Below are 19,118 nucleotides of genomic sequence, written 5' to 3' on the forward strand. Positions count from 1 at the left end.
TGAGTAGGAATACTGTGCAAACCAGCCAGGCAGAGGGTGGCACACTAGCAAGATTACACATATTGTACTCTCTGAGGACATGAAGTACAAGCAATGGAATAAAAATCTATTAGAGAAAATTTAAAAATAAATACTAACAATGTATTTTCAATTACTAGAGTGCTTGCAAAGATTATTTTTTATTTATACAGCATCATAGCTCCAAGTTACAGCAGCACTCAACAATATTATAACTATTTTTTTTTCTGTCAGAAAACCTGGTAATGTTAACAATGTCTTTTCTCTCTGCGGTTTGTATTACTCTGCACTGTTAAACTAAGCTTCAGCTGGTTCATGACACACAAAGTTAGTTCTACATTTAATGAAAATCAAAATGGTTACACACATCTGCAGGTTCATCTTCCGTATTAGACAAATTATGTTCAGTGATATCTGAAACTACTGAACTAAAACATTGATTGCCATGCTTCCTAGAAACAAAACCTTCTTTGAAAGCCATGCAACAACATCCCAAGAAACAAAAGCTATAGTCCTTTTCTCTTTTCAAGATTATTCAGCTCACTGAAGAATTTCTTCCTTAATTCACTAGAAAGTCTTTGATGAAATGACTGGTCTGACAAAGCACGGATAACTTTAACAATGCAAATGCAAATTGACAGATAAGTAGGAAGTCAGAAGATGTGATATCACCATCATATGATATTAAGTCTTGGGCTGTACTCAACAAGTATAACAAGACACTTTTCTAAAGTCACTTTGTTCTAAGAGTACCACTATCCCCCTACTACCAGCAGTGAAGGAATTATTTAAACAGCACATTACCAATGGCTTAAAATAATTCCTTAGGAATAATATATTTTGCAATTTAAATTTAAAACAAAAAAGAGGAAGTATTTTATATGCCTGGTTTAAAGAAAAACTTCAAGGTGGTTAGTCAAATTTACATTCAGACAGCAAGAGGTACTAGGATTTAACACTAAAATAAATTTTGTGGGTTAAAAAAAATCTCAGGGTATGTTTTGATATATTTATTGATGTTTTAGAAGTAAATCTCACAAAATCTATATTAGGACGTTTGTACTAAAATATTAACATCAATTAACACATATTTGCTCAGGATTCATTCATTTAACTTATACTGAAATAATGCTGGTCTTACCCCAGAATGTGACCAAATCTCATTAGCCTAACTAACGTGAAAATATTAAGCTTTGCAGTATTTAAATTTTTTTTTGGACAGCTGCATACTTCACCTAATTCCTCAGCAGATCAAACAACAGCATTAATGAAGCTTTATTAAGCACTCTGAGTATCTGCCTTCAGTTTATTGAAACATATGAGGCTATTTATTTGATCCATGCATCAAACAGTGGCACTGTTTAACATAGTTCTGTCACTTTCTTCCATGGCTATACTTACATACACTGATGGCATATACAGCAAAGCTACAGGAAAGAAAAAGTTATCTGCACAGATTTTTCTTTTTTTTTTTTTTTTTTTTAAGAAATTCTTAAGTATAAGCCAAAAAGAACAATGGCTCTCAGCAAAAAGAGGGTAAAGCTGATACAGACTGCAGGATTCAGGAAGCTCCACACCAGACCTGGTCGGAGATGTCTGCACTGACTTTCCACAGCTGAGAGAAAAGGGACACAGTTGAGCAATTCTGCATAAAGTTAACTAAGCTCACCCTCTTAGTCCAAGAACCAACCCCACTGGATGAAGAAGCAGAGGCAGCAAAGGGGAGAATGATGCAGACATACTAAGGCATTAGCAGCAACAAAGCAGAGGCAGCAGTCCCAATGTCATTACCGGGCAAGATGGAAGAGGCTCAAAAGAGAATTGAAAAGCTCAGTCCAGTGTGATCTGGAATATTTCTCAAGAGCACTTCCTTTACATACAAGCTGGGAGTGCCTCAGGAAACAAAGAACTGTATCTGTAGCCTCTGTCCTTGTAGATGCAGCATCTGGCATGCACTAACTTTTCTTTCCTATTGACATTTGTCAGAGCACTTAAATAAAATGTCCTTGACTACTAGGAGAAGGGGCATATTCAACAGCTTAAGCATAGCAATAGCATGTTAGAAAGGAACATTCAGTTCTTGTCTGTGCTTGTAAGGCAGAGTCATCAGTATATAGTATCACACATTAATGTTGTTCCACAAGCATCTGGAAGACAGAAAAGGCTACAGAAGTATCCAAACCTATTTTGGCAGTACTCTTGAATATTGGGATAGATATACAAAGGACAAAATCACCACAAAGACCAGAGAACAAAAAAAAATTAAGCCTCATCCAAACCTAGGCATATATTGTTAGCATATTGCCTCATTGTTCCCCTGGAGCACAGACAACATTTCTACAATGCATTATCAAATCAAGTGCATTCCTTGATACCAAAATCGATGCAGGGGCATATACTTATGACTGAATATGTTACATGTACTCAGTAAGCAGTACGTAAGCTTATATTTCAATGCATGCTCAAGAAAAATCTCACCTTTAATGACTTGGTGTAAAATGCACTCACAAAAATGAATGTCTCAGTTCCAAAAAAATCATGCTGTTATTGAATAATCTTTTATCTGTGTGTGTGTATCACATATACATATTCATTTAGGATACAGACACAAGAACAAGGTAAGACTAACAAAGATCTTATCACAGTTGCTATCCTGCTCAGAAAGGGGTATTTGAAAGGCTAACTTAAGTGGTATGGATGAATACCACTATATGTATAGTGATAATAAATAAAGTTAACTGATAATAAAAATACAAGCAAGGAAAATAAAATCACCTACTTACACTTTTACTCCTCCCATGTAGAGTACAAGTATTCTTGTTCATGGTGACTCTGACTAAATCAGAAGTGTTCTGCAAGTTTCAGAGGAGATGTTTTCCCTCGGCTATTCCAATACCAGCTGTTATACTGAAAGCAAATTAATTTATCCAGTTAGCATCAAGGTCTTTGCAAGTTGTAGAACATACAGGCAAAAGCTGTTGCTTCACAGTACATATAAGTTGCAAACAGTCCTAAGATCCAACAGAGCAGATGTTTCATACACCATTAAACCACACAAGATGTACAGTTACACTGAACCATTCAATAAGCATATCCATGAACAGTGCATGTTTTCCAGTCAATAACAAATGCAGGCCAAACCCAGAAAATTACAGAAGATTACACACTTCTGAGGAAGGGCCTTTTGACGCAGATAATTAACTAGATATTGGCAATATTGTTTGTAATAATGAAATGAGCCTTATTAGATATTTTTAGCCAGTCACTCAATCTGAGGGGAATGTTAACTTTCACATTATTTTGACCAGCAGATACATGCTAAATCTAGGGGAAGAAGGTCAGCTAGAGTATTTTTCAAATCCAGGTGCCTAAGGATGCTTAAACCCCCAGCTGGGTACTTCCATATAGGTGACAGAGTTTGACAAATTGGCCTTTGTATTACAATAATAACTAAGCATAAGCCTTAGCAACTGGTAATGACATGGCACAGCAGCTTTGAAAAGCGGCATTCATCAGCCCCTGGGTAAGTGCACAGCAATCAGCATGGAAGAGTAGAGTTAAAGGGAAATTCATATGCTCTACGATGAGGCAGTTGAAAGCTTTATATTCTCATTTAGGCCAGGTATATCTCTGCACACATTTTTTCCCTCCTCTGCCAGCCAAAGATGAGATAAAGTGTCATTTCTGACCAACAGAGCTGTTCTAGCAAAATCTCCTAATGTAGACTCAATCATACCAGAAAAATGACAGGTATGGCTTATTTTCCTCATGGGCAGGCACATCACTGATACAACTCATACGGCTACAAGTAATATTTTGCTAGGTTAGACTTCATCCACACCAGCACAGTGTTGCTGGCATAACTTGCTGTTTTAAAATGACCAAGTTTTTGAGACTCTCTGAAACCCACTTCCTCAACAACAACAGAAAATTAACTCTTCAGTGCAGTACGATACCAAAAGCCAAACACATGCATGCAGATACACACACATACAGGTGTAATTTCCCTCCCCAACAGGAGAACATGCAACAGATCTAAAAGTCTGGCATTCCTTCCTAAAAAACCCACTCCTTACAGTACATGATCAAGTCTCCAGCATACTACTTCATCTTTTGCTTTCTTTTCTAAAGTGTCAGTTCCTTCAAATAAATAAACAGAAAAAATAATAAAGACTTCTTGATTATTTATGTATTTAATTATTCATAGGTGGAATCCAGTTACAAAGAAGCAAAGCCAACTGTGGAGTACACAGATAATATTTCTTCATATTTAAATATATATTAACCCACACTGTCATTGGCAGTTTTACAACAAAATACAGGATCTAATTTTCAACTAATGATATTAATTCACTGAAAGAAGCAAAAACTAATATAAGTATTGGATCTGCACACAGGTGATAAAGACTGTATGTGAAAAATCCTTTTAAAAGTTGCATCAGTAGATTTGGGAGCACATAGCAGGTGATTAGTAGAGATTGCACTGAAAAAAAAATATTATTTTAATTTGTGGGATATTTTTATAAGCTTTCCTTAAGAAAATTTGCATTTCCAGAAAACTATTTTATTATAAATAATTCCTGTACTAATAACAAACATAAATGAATACATGTAAAGGTGCATAAAAGACATATCTACATTTTATGGAGAGAAAATGAATTTTCGGTGACAAAATTTTTACTTGCTATCTCTACATACAAATCAGTATCCACAAAACAGTGTCTTAGATTTAGTGTAGATACAGAATGAAATAGATACGAAGTCAGATAAGTCACTGCTTAATCTATTCCAGCAATGCTCAAAATACAAAAAAAGAGAAATATTTACTTATTTAATTAAGTTAATGCATTTAGAAAAAAAATCACCCAAATCATGTAAGATTTATGGGACCACAGATGAAGACAAGTTTTCATCTCATTCACCTCATTCAGCTAGCCCAGAGGAGCTCCCAGCAGCCAGCTTGGTGCATTTTGATTGAGCAGGCATGTGACCCATATGGATAGATCATCCACTACAGACCTTTAAAGCTTCCCAAATTTTTATTCAAGATGCTACGAACCTTACTGCCATTGAACATGACAGATATGATCAATACATTACCATAAGAAATAGCACAAGCAGAAGTTATTCATGGTGGACTTTAAGCAGAACCATATATATACTTTCATTTCATCATCTTAGTTATTAAGACCTAGTAATTACTATTAAAATAGAAACTGTCAAACATCATCAAAGAAAGGAAAAGTGTCCTTCAAACAGGAGTTTTCTGATATCTCTTTGTTTTTAAGTAATAGGTCTAGGGAACAAGGTCTAATAACAGGTCTAGGGAGGTGATTGTCCCCCTGTACTCGGCTCTGGTGAGGCCGCACCTCGAGTACTGTGTTCAGTTTTGGGCGCCTTGCTACAAGAAGGACGTCGAGGTTCTTGAGAGAGTCCAGAGAAGGGCGACAAGGCTGGTGAGGGGTCTGGAGAACAAGTCTTACAAGGAGCGGCTGAGGGAGCTGGGCTTGTTCAGCCTGGAGAAGAGGAGGCTCAGGGGCGACCTCATCGCTCTCTACAGGTACCTTAAAGGAGGCTGTAGCGAGGTGGGGGTTGGTCTATTCTCCCACGTGTCTGGTGACAGGACGAGGGGGAATGGGCTAAAGTTGTGCCAGGGGAGGTTTAGGTCAGATATTAGGAAGAACTTCTTTACTGAAAGGGTTGTTAGGCATTGGAATGGGCTGCCCAGGGAAGTGGTTGAGTCACCATCCCTGGAGGTCTTTAAGAGACGTTTAGATGTAGCCCTTAGTGATATGGTTTAGTGGAGGACTTGTTAGTGTTAGGTCAGAGGTTGGACTGGGTGATCTCGGAGGTCTCTTCCAACCTAGACGATTCTGTGATTCTGTAATAAAGGAAAATTAAAATGCAAATGCTTCTACTAAGTTGGTAGCTCAATCACAAGGCATTTTTATTTTCAGAACTGGAGATTAAGCAATGACAAACTAAACCCATTTGTGTTCTGTTTCTAGGTTTAAGTTTTGGCTACTCTTTCAAGACATTTGCATGTAGTGGAGGTCCATTGAGTAAAACAGCATATTCACACAAAGCAAAATACTATAACTCACTTCAAGAAATTCCAAGAAGCTAGAAAAAAAAAATCAGAGTGATATTCAAAAAGGAGGAATGAAAAACAACCAGAAATTTGGCCAGATTGCTTGAGCAGATTATAGGCTGACTCAAGAGATTTTAAAAGTAAGTGACATAAGTTCTTGTAATATCTAGGGTATTGTTGTATGTACGTATGTATGTTTAACTCACAGAATCATAGAATCATTGTGGTTGGAAAAGACCTCCAAGATCATCTGGCCCAACCATCCCCCTACCACCAATGTCACTCACTAACAAACCATGTCCCTAAGCGCCAGGTCCAACCTTTCCTTGAACGCCCCCAGGGATGATGACTCCTCCACCTTCTTGGGCAACTCGTTCCAATGCCTGAACTTGTCACAGGGGGAGCATATTTTATTTAAAAAGAACTATAGAGCAACGCAAAATAATTCCTGCTGCACAGTTTCACGAACTAGCACTCTTTCTGCTTGCCAGATAGCCTAACATTCCTTTAATTTGTTTTACTATTCAAAATCTTTCACTAAAACTTTTAAAAGCATGTATTAAATTGGCTACAAATCTCTTACTTTGTTTTGTTATTTATGACTTAACCATGAACAACCTAAGTGCTTTATGTTTGTGTATAACAGCCGCCCATCCACCTTGTATTAAGCATTTAACAAACAGCAACTAAGGTGAAGGCACTGTCTTCTGTGAGGGGTTAGCACTATGCATAACAATATACTACGCTTGCTCACTCTTACATGCCTAGTTTAAGTATTTTAACCTTAGGTACTTATCTAAAACCTGAGTAAATGGCCTTCAATATAGACATTCAGACTGACGTTATCTGGGAGCATATGGCCGGCAGCTAGCAAGATTGTGGCACTAATTAATTTACCAAATCTGATTCTAAAGGCAATTGCATCTGTACTAGATCTTTGATTAATGAAATATAGCTCTGGACTTTTTTTCTTTTTTCCCTCCTCCTTTTTGTGTGACAACAAACACAAATGTTACAGTTCATCATTTGGAAACATTCATAATCTATAAAGATTTTAAACTGATTTAGGTTGACAATCACTGCCTAAAATCTTTCTATTAAAGGTGCAACAGGGACTTAAGGTATCTCTTAATCCCTGTTGTCAGCCCCCATCCATACACGAGTGAGCTGAAGAACTCGTACACTTTATCTCTGACATATTTCTCTTTCTGAGCAGTTCTGGGCTGAGAAAGTAGACAAAATTATTTCAATTAAAAAGATAGGAGGGGGAAAAAAAAGCCCATCATCACACAGGATTAGAGACCTCTCGAGTTAGCTACCTGTCTCTCTGATCTTCTATAAGAGACCTCACACAGCTCTGAAAGAGGCATGCCGTTTACAGATTTTTATCTCAGCAACAAGCACAGCACAGTCCCTTTACAATAACTGAGGATAAAAACACAAAAGGCCTGAGCTTCTTTCTCTCTGCAGTGTGTATGAGTCATTCAGTGACCAAGACTGATTCTTCAATGCTTTAATGTTGGTTTGTTTAATTTCAGCTGGAGATGCTGTTTAGGGACATTGTTCTTCCCCAACACAACAAGAGGATACAGAAGAAAAAAGCTGAAACAAAAGAGCAAAGACACTCCAATGAATCTATTGAGCCCCACTGATGAAATTTTCAAGAGCAGCGGACTGTGAAAGGCCTGGACAACTAGAACAGACACTTGAAAGAAAGGAAAGAGCATGAGGAGGAAAGAGGTTCCAAAATAAGCATGCATTTAGGCCCATCTCCTTCAGAGTACATACTCCATTTTTATTCATCCCTCCTATGTTTAGCAAGAGAATTTATTTCTCTAGTTATTATGACTGAGTAAGAAAAAAGAAAAACAGTTTTTATAGATAAATTGTTACTAACATATGAGATCTGTAATTAAGAGACTACTGCAAATAAATTCTTGAATACTCAAGGCTGAAGGTATTCCTATCATGCTACTGGCATTTATTTCCTTAACCATTAGGTAAAGCCTGACCCAAAAATCAGTCAAACTTGCCTACCTAGACAAGCTTTTACCTGCCTTCATTCAACATCATGTATTTTTTATATCATCCACTTCACACTACAGCCCTTTTTCATAACCATGGATTTCTTCAGTTAGAACAGACAGCAATTTAAATAATAAATTTCAAGGTAGTATTTAAAACAAATTAGTTACATTGTTCTACAGAAAACAAATATCCAAAAACTGAGGCTGACAATTGAAGAACCCTGCCAAAATCTCAGGTATTTTAAGTTACTTTAGAACAGTGCAACTTACATAGAATGTCATCATATCAAGCAGAATTTATATAACATCTGTGTTTTCATATGTTTACACTGCTATAAAAAAACACAATTAGCATGACTGTAAGCATTCCACATTCTATACATTTGGCAAAATGCAGAGCAAGAAACAACATGTATGTTGTACCACATGGTTAAATAAAATGTCAATGCCATATCAGTAAAAAAGCAAAACAAAACCAAACAAAAACAAACAAAAACAAACCACCACACGCCTTACTTGTGTTACAAAGCTAAAGAAAAGCTAATCATTTCTCCTTTTCTTACATTCTCCAAAGTCTAAAACCACCACTGTAAAAGCCAGTATTTAAAAACAAGGGAGTTCCATGGAAAAAAATTATTTGTATTCAACATTAACCATCTCTGAAGACTCTGTAAGAATAGGATTTAAACATGGCAAATAGACCCACATTCATTCTTACAAGTTTTTTATTTTAGTATTTTAGCTTTTGGGGAATCTCCTATTACAATAACCTTCTTCTGTTAACATGAATGATACGTAAACAAAATCTCTCCAGAGGATAAAATCAGTTTTCATATTGATGAAGGTGACATCAAAACTGAATTTCAGTAGAACACACGTGAACTTTTGTCACTATTTTAGAAAACTGCATGTCTAGAATTTCTCTTGAATTTTCAAAGGGTAGTAGTGTTTACCATTATTAACTTTAATAAAATGCTTCTACAAGTATTTATCACAAATCTAACAATCAACTAACAGTTTTACTGTCAACCCTCAACTGTTGAGTACTGTACCTTTTTTTTTTTCTGGAAACACAAAACCCCAAGAAGCTGTTGAACAAAATTAGGCAATATTAGAAAATTATTTTCCTATATGCTTGCTCCAATAATTAAAACACAGAGCAAGTTATGAGAAAAACTTTTCAGAAAACTTTTACAGAATACGCAAGTAGTAGAAGCCTTCTATTTTAGGAAGCTATTTGAGAAGGCATATTATGATACAATGCATGTTTTATTGTCGGACAATTTTGAGAAAGTGCCACTAGAAATGGCATTAATCACAGCTGTGTGTTGGGTAATGAAGATTAGCCAGCAGGATGCTGGGGTTTTAACATAAAAGTTGGAGTAAAATTACCATAGCAGTTTATAAAGCATCAAAGAATTCACAGATATTCCTATTGCTAGATTATCTGTTTTGTTCTGTGCATAAAGTTATAAAGCCTGGTTTTCAGGAGACAAGGGAATCTGATTTTAGCAGAATACAGCTTGACCTCTAGGGGGACACTAAAGTCCACTTAGTGGACACTTTTTTTTAATACAACTTCCATCCATCCAGAGGTAAGTGCCCAGCACTTACTTGTCCAGAAAAACGCCTTTGAACAGAATGACAGAGATGTGAAAGCTAGGTAACTCAGTCTGGCTTTTAGGCTGGGGGGCGGGGAGGGGGTGGTGGGGCATGGGCAATTTTGAGTAAGAATATTTCCACTAAATATATTTTCCTTGTGACTATATATTTGATGACTGCATTTATAAACTTACAAACCAATTACTAGTATTTTATTTGCACTGAGTACTTGCAGAAAGGGACTCAGTGCTAGAGATTATATTAAGACTTCCCCCAAGTATGTGCAACCCTACCGCATGTACAAGGCTAACGAACAACTGATCACAAATATGTGTGCACCTTTAACACATTTTTTTACAATTAACATTTTCCTTCTTTTTGTAAACAGTAAAAAGATTGTTTTTGTTTCAGTCTCTTTCTCCTATCTTAAAAGCACATCAATGGAAGACAGAAAACGGGGGAGGGGAGGAGAGGAGAGGGTTGTTTTTTTCACTAGTCCTCAGCCTCTTCTGGCAGAGCAAATAAGAGTAGCATTAGACATCAACACTCTTGATTATGTAATGCTAAGTTCTACCTAAATAAAATTTAAATAAAAGGATGCCATGTTTCCCAGTCAGCATAATCCTTTTCATACTGAACAGAATCACTGAATATCCTGACTTGAAGGGACCCTCACGGATCATGAGTCCAACTCCTGGCTCTGCATGGGACCACCCAAAAATCAGACCAGATGTCTGAGAGCGTTGTCCAAATAACTCCAGCAGGCTCAATACTGTGCCCACTGCCCTGGGGAGCCTATCCCAGTTCTCAGTGCAGACCCTTTCCCTAACACCCAGCCTGACCCTCCCCTGTCCTAGCTCCATGCCATTCCCTCGGGTCCTGTCGCAGTCCCCAGAGAGCAGAGCTCAGCGCCTGCCCCTCCGCTCCCCTTGTGAGGAAGCTGCAGGCTGCAACATGTTTTATACTGGCCTGACAAATTAGACTTACCTGGGAGCACTGCCTGGCACCAAGGCCTAACAACCTGCATTCAAAACATTCAATTTAGCTTCCAAACCTCACTGTGACTTGCAAATTACCACAGCTATTGAGGAAGGCACTGGCAGACCAGAGCCTAGCAAGGCCCGCAATGGCTCTGCCAGCAGAGCTGCTGAGGCAGTCTTGGCTCCCTGTCAACACACAATCCTGTCCCATCCCATCACCCCCATCACCACTCACCTACACTCGTATATGCTGGACACTGGGTGTAGAGGACAGGCTTTACGGAGCAGGAGCAGAAGCAGTGCGCTGCGTGTGTGCAGGCCGCGTGCTGCCCACAGCCAGTTCTGTCCACCCCAGTAAGCTGCTGACCTTCAGGCCCCACCACCCCGAGCACGCCCTGAGGGAAGAGGGAAGGGAACGGCCCCAAGGGCAGCTCCTGGTTTTCCTCAGCTACCTCTCTGTAGCCTGAGCTGTCCTGGTCAGCCTAACAATTTGTCATCCTGAACCCATGTCACATGAATCATCCCTCTCACTCATCTGAGCTCTACCTGAAGAGGCTTCCTCTTTTCACAGAGTGACCATTTGAATATTACACATGTGAGAGAATACATTATGTGTCCCGACACAGTCAGGTACAGCTGATCCCAAGTTGGGTAATGATAACGCTGAGGAAGCTCTCTTTTAATGGAGGAAATGGCTTTAAATAGCTGAAATGCACTGCAAGTTCTCAAACACATGTGAATCCTCCTAGCATTAAATGAATACTATACTTATTTAACAAATATGAGATGCATCCTGAGATACCAGACCAGAACCTCCCACACTGCTCAGCATGCAGGATCTCCTGGCACATACATATCAGCATAATAACATTTCATGCTTTGTTTTCTGCCATTTTCCACATACCTGCTAACCATTCCACTTCCTCCTTGACCTCTGAGCATAAAGCTAATGTATTCATACAATGTTTACTTTTGTCCGATCTCATTTCTACATAGTAATATGTAGTCAGAACCCATCATACAAGTTTAAAGTTTGACGCCAGCACCACCGCATGCAGCCAGTTTACATTTCATTTTCAATTTCATCTGGTATTTTACCACATTCTGCAGTTCTGCAATTTACACAGTTGTCTTTAACATCATGAACAACTCTCACCAGCAAACTTTTTTTCTTCCCCCCAAATCATTTTTATTATATAGAACAGCATAAAGCTCTGCTTTCTTGCAGGCTTACATTGCAGAGGTAGTAATTCATCTGTTCAATTCCAGGGCTCCTTTAATGTTCTGTCCACTGTTGTCCACTGTACCTCTTTATTTAATAGCATCTTCTACTGTTACTTAAATTTTGGACAGACCATTTAATGTCTCTTGCAAGAAATGTTCTCATAAGAGACTTCCCAAGATCTCCTGTATTAAGCCGTTGCCAAATGTTCTTTTAATCCTTGTTCTCTCTCTTCCATTTCTCTAGCTGATCTGGAAGAGGGTTTTTAGGAGAACTTGTATGTTCATATCTTTGTTCCTGTTGCCTTTATTGGTCTTCCTTATTGCATTTTGTATGCAAACTACTCAGATTTTATAATGGTTTATATTTTCCTCATTTGGGTAAAACTTTTTGAAGGATGTCTTTTCTTTTCAAGCTTTATGTTTATCCCCCCATTTCACCATGTCAGCTTCCTTTATCTTTCTAAAAACTGCAAACCATACATTCAAGTTCTTCCAATTGTATTATTTGACTTCTACTAATTGTACAATTACTATTTCTTACTTATTTATTTTATATAAACATATCCTTTTTCTTCTACCGTGTGTCCTTTAGTAATGATACTGGTTTTTTTGGCCCTTCCAAATTTTTATCTGATAAAATTTTCTAACTCAACTTTTCTTCAAAGGTAGAGAAATCACCTAGGGGAATATATCATTTTGAAACATGATCTTTCAGAGCTGTTGGTCTTCCCTCACACTTAAGATCTAAGACATAACTTAGCCTGAGTGAGTTTAAAACCTTAGTACAACCTCTTGATATGTCACCTGTCTATTTTGAGGTTCAAATAAAGTCTATCACCCTAAAAAGAATAAATCCCTCACTAGAGGCATAGATCCCTCATTCTTACTCTGTTTTCTCAACCACATGATAAAAGTTTGTACCTATGCTTCTCCTTGCAGATCAGCACAAAATGTGGGAAGCACTTCAGAGTACTACAGTGGAGATGTGGAGATGGAGTATTACACAACTTTTAAAATCCTTTTCTGAAAGTGTTTACACTATCCTTACACTATCCCCATCTCATCACATTTTCATTTAATGAAGGGATTGCAATAACACATCATTTCAGAATAACACAGCCACCTTTTCTTTTCTTTCCATTATAAGTACCTTTGTTAGAATTCATTGATGCAATTTTAGCACACAAAATTCATACTTGATTTCTTAATTTAAAAATGGAACATTACATGCTTCTCCACAAAACCTTGGCATATGCTATCCCCTGGAAAAATGTTTTAATTACTGTAAGGTGTCACTAGTTGTTTGCTTTCTGCCTTTCGCCCATGCCATGCATTCACATTATGACCTTACATACGTGACCTTACACTGACCCCCTTCTATATGGTGTTTTTTGTGTCTTTTACAGACAGCAGCAGCACCAACATTGATCTGTGCCTTATGTACTATAATTTTTTCACGTTCTGTGCTTTTCTCAAAACCATCGTAATTTCAGCTTCTCTGTCCATACATATTACTGCATGTATTTCCTATTTTTCAGAGTGCAAGTTTATTAAAAATTATTTGCTGAACCCCAAGCTGCTCAAATTCACACTGTATCATTTCAGGGCATTTCTAGAAGAAGAGGTCCAGGCTGAAGTGGTAGTGAGGCACTCAAACTCAGAATTTGGCTCAGTGCCAAATAATACAGTGCATACAAATCACTGTTCAGAGAGATCTGTGTGATGTGAGCTACAAACCCTTGAAACTTTTCTATGCAAGGCTAACATTTGTACCATTTAAGGCAGATGTGTGCAAGTATGAATTCTTCATACAGGTGAGACCTAGAAATAGATTAAAAGATTTGTAAAAAGCTAGAAAGAAAACCTTCAAGCATGATGATTTTCTATGTCATATAATGATAATGACAGAAAGCACGGAATAAAATAAAAGATGCTAAATCTAAAAGGAGATTGAGAAAACAACCTCATTGGTATGATTTTAATATTATTTTGTCTAACAGTGAACTACATAGTTAGGTGATATTGTATGCTATACAGACTCTTTAACACATTTGTTCCAGAGCAAATCCTCCTGCTTTATATTCTTGTCACATGTCAATGACACTCAAGGTCAAGTTGTTAATCCCTAGTTTGGAACTCTAAACATAAAAATATTACAGTGACAAGGATCTTTGCTTTCATAAAATAAGATGCATATGTACCTTTGGATGATATTACGTAATTTATTAAACTATCCAAAAATGAGAAGCATGTTACTCTGAAATAATTCACAGTGACTGAAAATGAGCTATTCTTAGGCTTCACAAACTTGAATATGAAAGGCTATTATTCCATAAGATTAAAGTGAGAAGGTGTACAAAATAAAAGTTTATACTGTTCTTCTTTTGGCTGAATTTAATTGAAGGAGATGGAGCTAAAAAACCCAATTTGTTTAAACAGTTCAATATTTTTTAAAAAATCATAATTTTTGACAGACATAATAGATTTTCATTACATAACAAATTTTTCCTTTTTATTGTGTTTGCAGTCTTTGTCAATGGAAGACAATGTCCTTATGTCAAAGGAGTTAAGATGATCTACAGAGAAACAAACAGAGGAGTCCTCATGGTATAGCTAAAATGCAGATTTATGGTTACACAAATAGTTCATTTGCTAGAGAATAATATTAATAATAACATATATATATAAAGATATTTGGAAGAAGTGCAAAAGAAATGAGTAAAAGAAAAAAAAAAAAAGAGAGAAATATAAGAAGTTGTGTTCAAGCCCAAAGAGTATTCTGTGTTTTCCCCCCTGTTTTTATCCAGCTGGACAGCAGCTTTCACAGATACAGGTAGCACAGGCTTCATGGTATCTTAACATTTCTCATCTCCTCTGCTGCAGATAAGATTTCTCTTAGTTCATGACAAACTCCAGGGTAAGTATCTGGTTTTGAATACAGAAAAGATACAGCTAAATCTTTATCTCTAAAAGCCCAGGAAAGGCCACATAAACTTTTGTTTGATTGGATTTTTTCCCTCTTCTTTTCCGATGGAAGAGAGCAATTAAGAAACATACAGAGGCCTCTATTTTGCTGTGTTTTCTAGTTAAAAATCCTAACTGCTTCTTTTGAAGTACTGACTCTGGGAGGAAAATGAATAACAATTCCATGTATAAAGTATACCAAAATAATCACAGAAGCCATGAGAAATAAAAGCCATCACTGAAATTAAAGCAAATAAATAAATAAATAAAAACAGCCAAGTTACCTACTTATGACTGAAAAAGAAGAGTATCAAGAGAAAGCATGCTAAGTCATTTGCAAGAGGTCTTCAAGGTCCTTAATTTCAGAACTGAAAAATCCTTCTTAGCTACAAATTATATGCCCAGACTCTTTATACAGTACATGTTAAGAAAGTTACAAATATGATCTGCCACTAATAGACAACCAAGTTAACCTAGAACAAAGCCAAATAAATTTAATTAGAGATAATTTGAATGACATTGCTTCTCACAGCCAGGAAAAAAAAAATCTGAACTTTACATTAATGAGGAAAGGATTAAGGAAGAGGATGATAGCTCCCCTCAGATTGGAAAGATTGTTGTCTTTGCTGGTTATCTTCATTACTTTACAAGGTCTAAACATTCCCAGAGATATGGGAAACAGAGGCTCAGCTTCATTTCCAGCCCACTTTGGAAGAGGACCTTGAATACTCATTTTGCACTTCACAGGGGAGTGCTCTATGTAACATGGAACTTATGTCTCATGGATTCTGAAGTATATCTGCCTTCTAGAGCTCCATGTATTACTATAATCAGGTATCTTCAAGAGTGGAAATTTAGTGCTCTGTCCTGAAAAACTGCAGTTTCTTTCTGCTTATGTTTTCGGATGGCATCATCAGAGGAAAACAAAGAATTCTAGTTAATCAAGCTAATGTATCAAATAGCAAGATGCTATCTACTCTAGACAAATTGCTAGTCTGGAGTAAACTAGCTTTATCTTGCTGAACCATAAATAAGATAAATTCCCTTATTCCCTTACATTTTCTTTGGGATAAGAACAGACATTGTAATTTTTAGGAAGAAACTGACATTCAGCTTTCATACAGGCACTGGCTTAGTGCACAAGAATTTGATCACCAGCCCATAACCCAGGAATGACTATTAGATTAATCCCCCCAGGCAAGATAACAAAGGAATGCTTAGTGTGAAAGTCTAGGTATTTTATACCAAATTAATGGCCAAACTGTTCAGTCGTACCTGCTCATGGTATAATGCACAATCAGGAGCTAGTTTTACAGCGATACTCATGAAATTTATATACCCATATAGATACTAGCAGGTAACAGAATTTAGGATCCACATTTTAGTTCTATGCAGTTATACAGACTCTGAGTTAAGAGACCTGGTATTTACACACAGAAGGCTTAGACTTCTTCCCCACAAGACAGACAGTAGATACACTGCTAAATTGTTTCTATGCAAAGTTCAAAAAATTGTTAGGAAAAGTGAAACAAAACAAGAAACATGAGATAAATGCAAACAGAAGAGAGCAGCCACAACAAGCTTAGTGCAATTACCATGAAGTATATGTGATGTTGCTGACATTTCTGTGAGTTTGTACTTTTGAACTGATCGTGTTCCCATCTGAGCTGCCACTGCCGCAATAACCATGATGATCACACACAGCCTGCGTGACCTGGCCCACTGAGCCAGGACTTTACCAGCTGGTTAAACCTGCTGCACTGCATGGCTGGTAAACAAAGAACTTGTCATTCAGTGTGTCCTTGACCTTTCTGAAATGTATGTTTTTCCCAGATGAGAAAAACCGTGTGAGTTTATGTTAATAGGTTCTTCAGTATTATGATGAATCTGAAATACTACAGAACTGTATGTAAAAAATGCAAGCATATTTGTGGGTAGTTTCTAAAGCTGTGGTTTTTTTTTTGATTGCTGGGTAGTGAAATAATAATAAATATGACAGTAAATCTACATCAGGCACAGAATTGCATTTATTTTCTAGTTCTAGCAACCTAAGTATATACAGTGCCAGTAAGTGGTTCTTTAGAAAGTAAACAAGCTTAATTGCACACCTTTAACATCATTCATTAGATTTCTGTAGATCAGTAATGGATGAAACCGTTCTGGTATGACTGCAGAACTGAACTTTAAATCCACAAGTCTATGTTTTCATATTAATTTCTTGATTAGTTTTTTCTATTCAAGGAATAATTTATTTTTTGTTTGGTCTTCCACCACAACAATAATAAGAATTTTTCTTTTGTTAAGTTTCTCCTTAAATATCTAGCTCTGTCTCAATTACCACTTTAAAAACCACTATTATAGCAATGATTACACAAGCAGTGCACTAAAAATTCTGCTTTTCTGAGCATTGTTGTCATTTCAGGCAGTAAAACCTCATTATATTACAAAACAAAATCTACATGCCTATTTTGTCCACTATCTAGCACTAAATTTTTAGTCCAGGCAGTATATATTTAAAAAAAAAAATCTAAAGTTTTTTTGGCATTGGATTGCCAAGTTAACCACTAGAATCCGCGGTTTTAATAAAAATAAATAAATAAATAAATAATAAAAAAGAATCCTACTGCTTTATTTTTGAACACTTAATCTGAAAACAGATTTGTGAAGCATGTCATATTTTTACATCTTTATATACATTCAGACACACATACATTTGCCTGTGCACAAATTTACATTGTGTTTGTATTTAAATATATATTTGTACTTGCTGTACTTGTATGTATAATGAGTGGGAGATGGAATTCTGAAATGCAAACACAGATCTCACACTATCTAACTGGAAAATGACTAAGATCATTTGTGTGACTATTATTTCATGAAGCACTTAAAAAGAGGCCATTAAAAAAATAAAAATAAAGAAAGAAAACAAAAGAAAAACCACACAAAGTGATTATACCCAGAAGGGATTTAATTCACAGGGGAAACCAAACACATGGAGGTGAGAAAGCATCTGATACTACGTAATCAGAATAAAATCTTTTCCCAGCTAAAGAAAAAATCTACGTTGATGAGAATATCTGAACAGAAAATTATGTACGTTTAAATTTAAAAGCCTTGGAAACATGGATTGTTTAAAATCCTTTCAGTATGCTATAACTGTCACAAAACATACAGTTAAAGTGAGTATTCCTTATAAACAGTCCAGACAAAAATATTCATAATATGGGTATTTCTTTTCAGGCTATAAAGTCAGCATGTTAATAACCTAAAAGTGAAAGGAATAAAAATAATCAAAATGGCAGCTTTGCAGTATAAGTAAATGTTAAACATGAGCCCCTAAGAACTGTCTCAGAGAAAGTTTTTCTATGTTTCTTTCTCTCCTTTTCCTCAATATCTACATACCTGTGCTCCAACCAGATATATCATACCTTATAGGAAGCTATTATTGGAAAACAGAAGTCTAATACTACCTTGAAAAATTAAAGTTAGAAAATTTGGCCTTTTCTGTCCACTTTCTTCACAGATCTTCATCACTTCAATAAATTATTTCAAACTTTAACTCAACTCAAAAAGCTTTAACTCAGTCTTTAACTCAATGTAAATAAAGGCAAAAATCAAAGGAATACAGAAGAGAGATAACACACAAAGGGAAATGTTGCTCTCTAACTGCTGTAATTTATAGACAAATTTCAAAGTACTTGTATACTTAAATGCAAGAAAAAATATTCATTAAAATATTATAATATTTTTGACCTTTAAAGTATTTGAATATGTATATCTTGATACAGAAGCAACCAAATTACACAGAAAAGCTCATAGTAAAGTTGGCTTCAACATTGTCAGGTACACACAAAGCACAGATAACAGTTTTTCCCTGTATACAAAGAAATGCCATGTGTCCATCCCTACCCAATGCTCTACCTTCCTTTCCGGAGCTACATCACAACTACATCCCTATGCAATGTTTGACATACTAGGGACAGCATAAATAGTGTCATTTATTTTAATTCACTAGAACTAGTATTTTGTGTTTCAGCTTCTGTTCCCATTTGTTTGTTAAACTGTCATAAGTTAATGTTTCCTAAACTTTCCTCTCAAGAAATGAAATCTGCTAACTTGCTAACTGCATTGAAGTCCAGCTTCTTCTTAAAGTTCCTTGTGTTTGTTTGCTGTTCTCTGCTGTTCCCTTATTTTCATTATTTTGTATAAACT

The 19,118-nt window shown here is 36.4% G+C and overlaps 1 protein-coding gene across 1 annotated transcript in view; it reads right to left on the reverse strand.

Moving 5' to 3' along the window:
* The window catches only part of PDE4D (phosphodiesterase 4D), a 654,770-nt gene that overhangs the window by 555,015 nt on the left and 80,637 nt on the right, over window positions 1-19,118 (reverse strand). Inside the window, exon 3 of the mRNA XM_035553451.2 lies at window positions 2,802-2,925. Coding sequence (XP_035409344.1) covers window positions 2,802-2,843 — 42 coding nt within the window. The 5' untranslated portion in view covers window positions 2,844-2,925. The remainder of the gene's footprint in view (window positions 1-2,801; window positions 2,926-19,118) is intronic.

This window comes from Cygnus atratus, chromosome Z, assembly GCF_013377495.2.
Source record: "Cygnus atratus isolate AKBS03 ecotype Queensland, Australia chromosome Z, CAtr_DNAZoo_HiC_assembly, whole genome shotgun sequence".
NCBI classification, from domain to species: domain Eukaryota; kingdom Metazoa; phylum Chordata; class Aves; order Anseriformes; family Anatidae; genus Cygnus; species Cygnus atratus.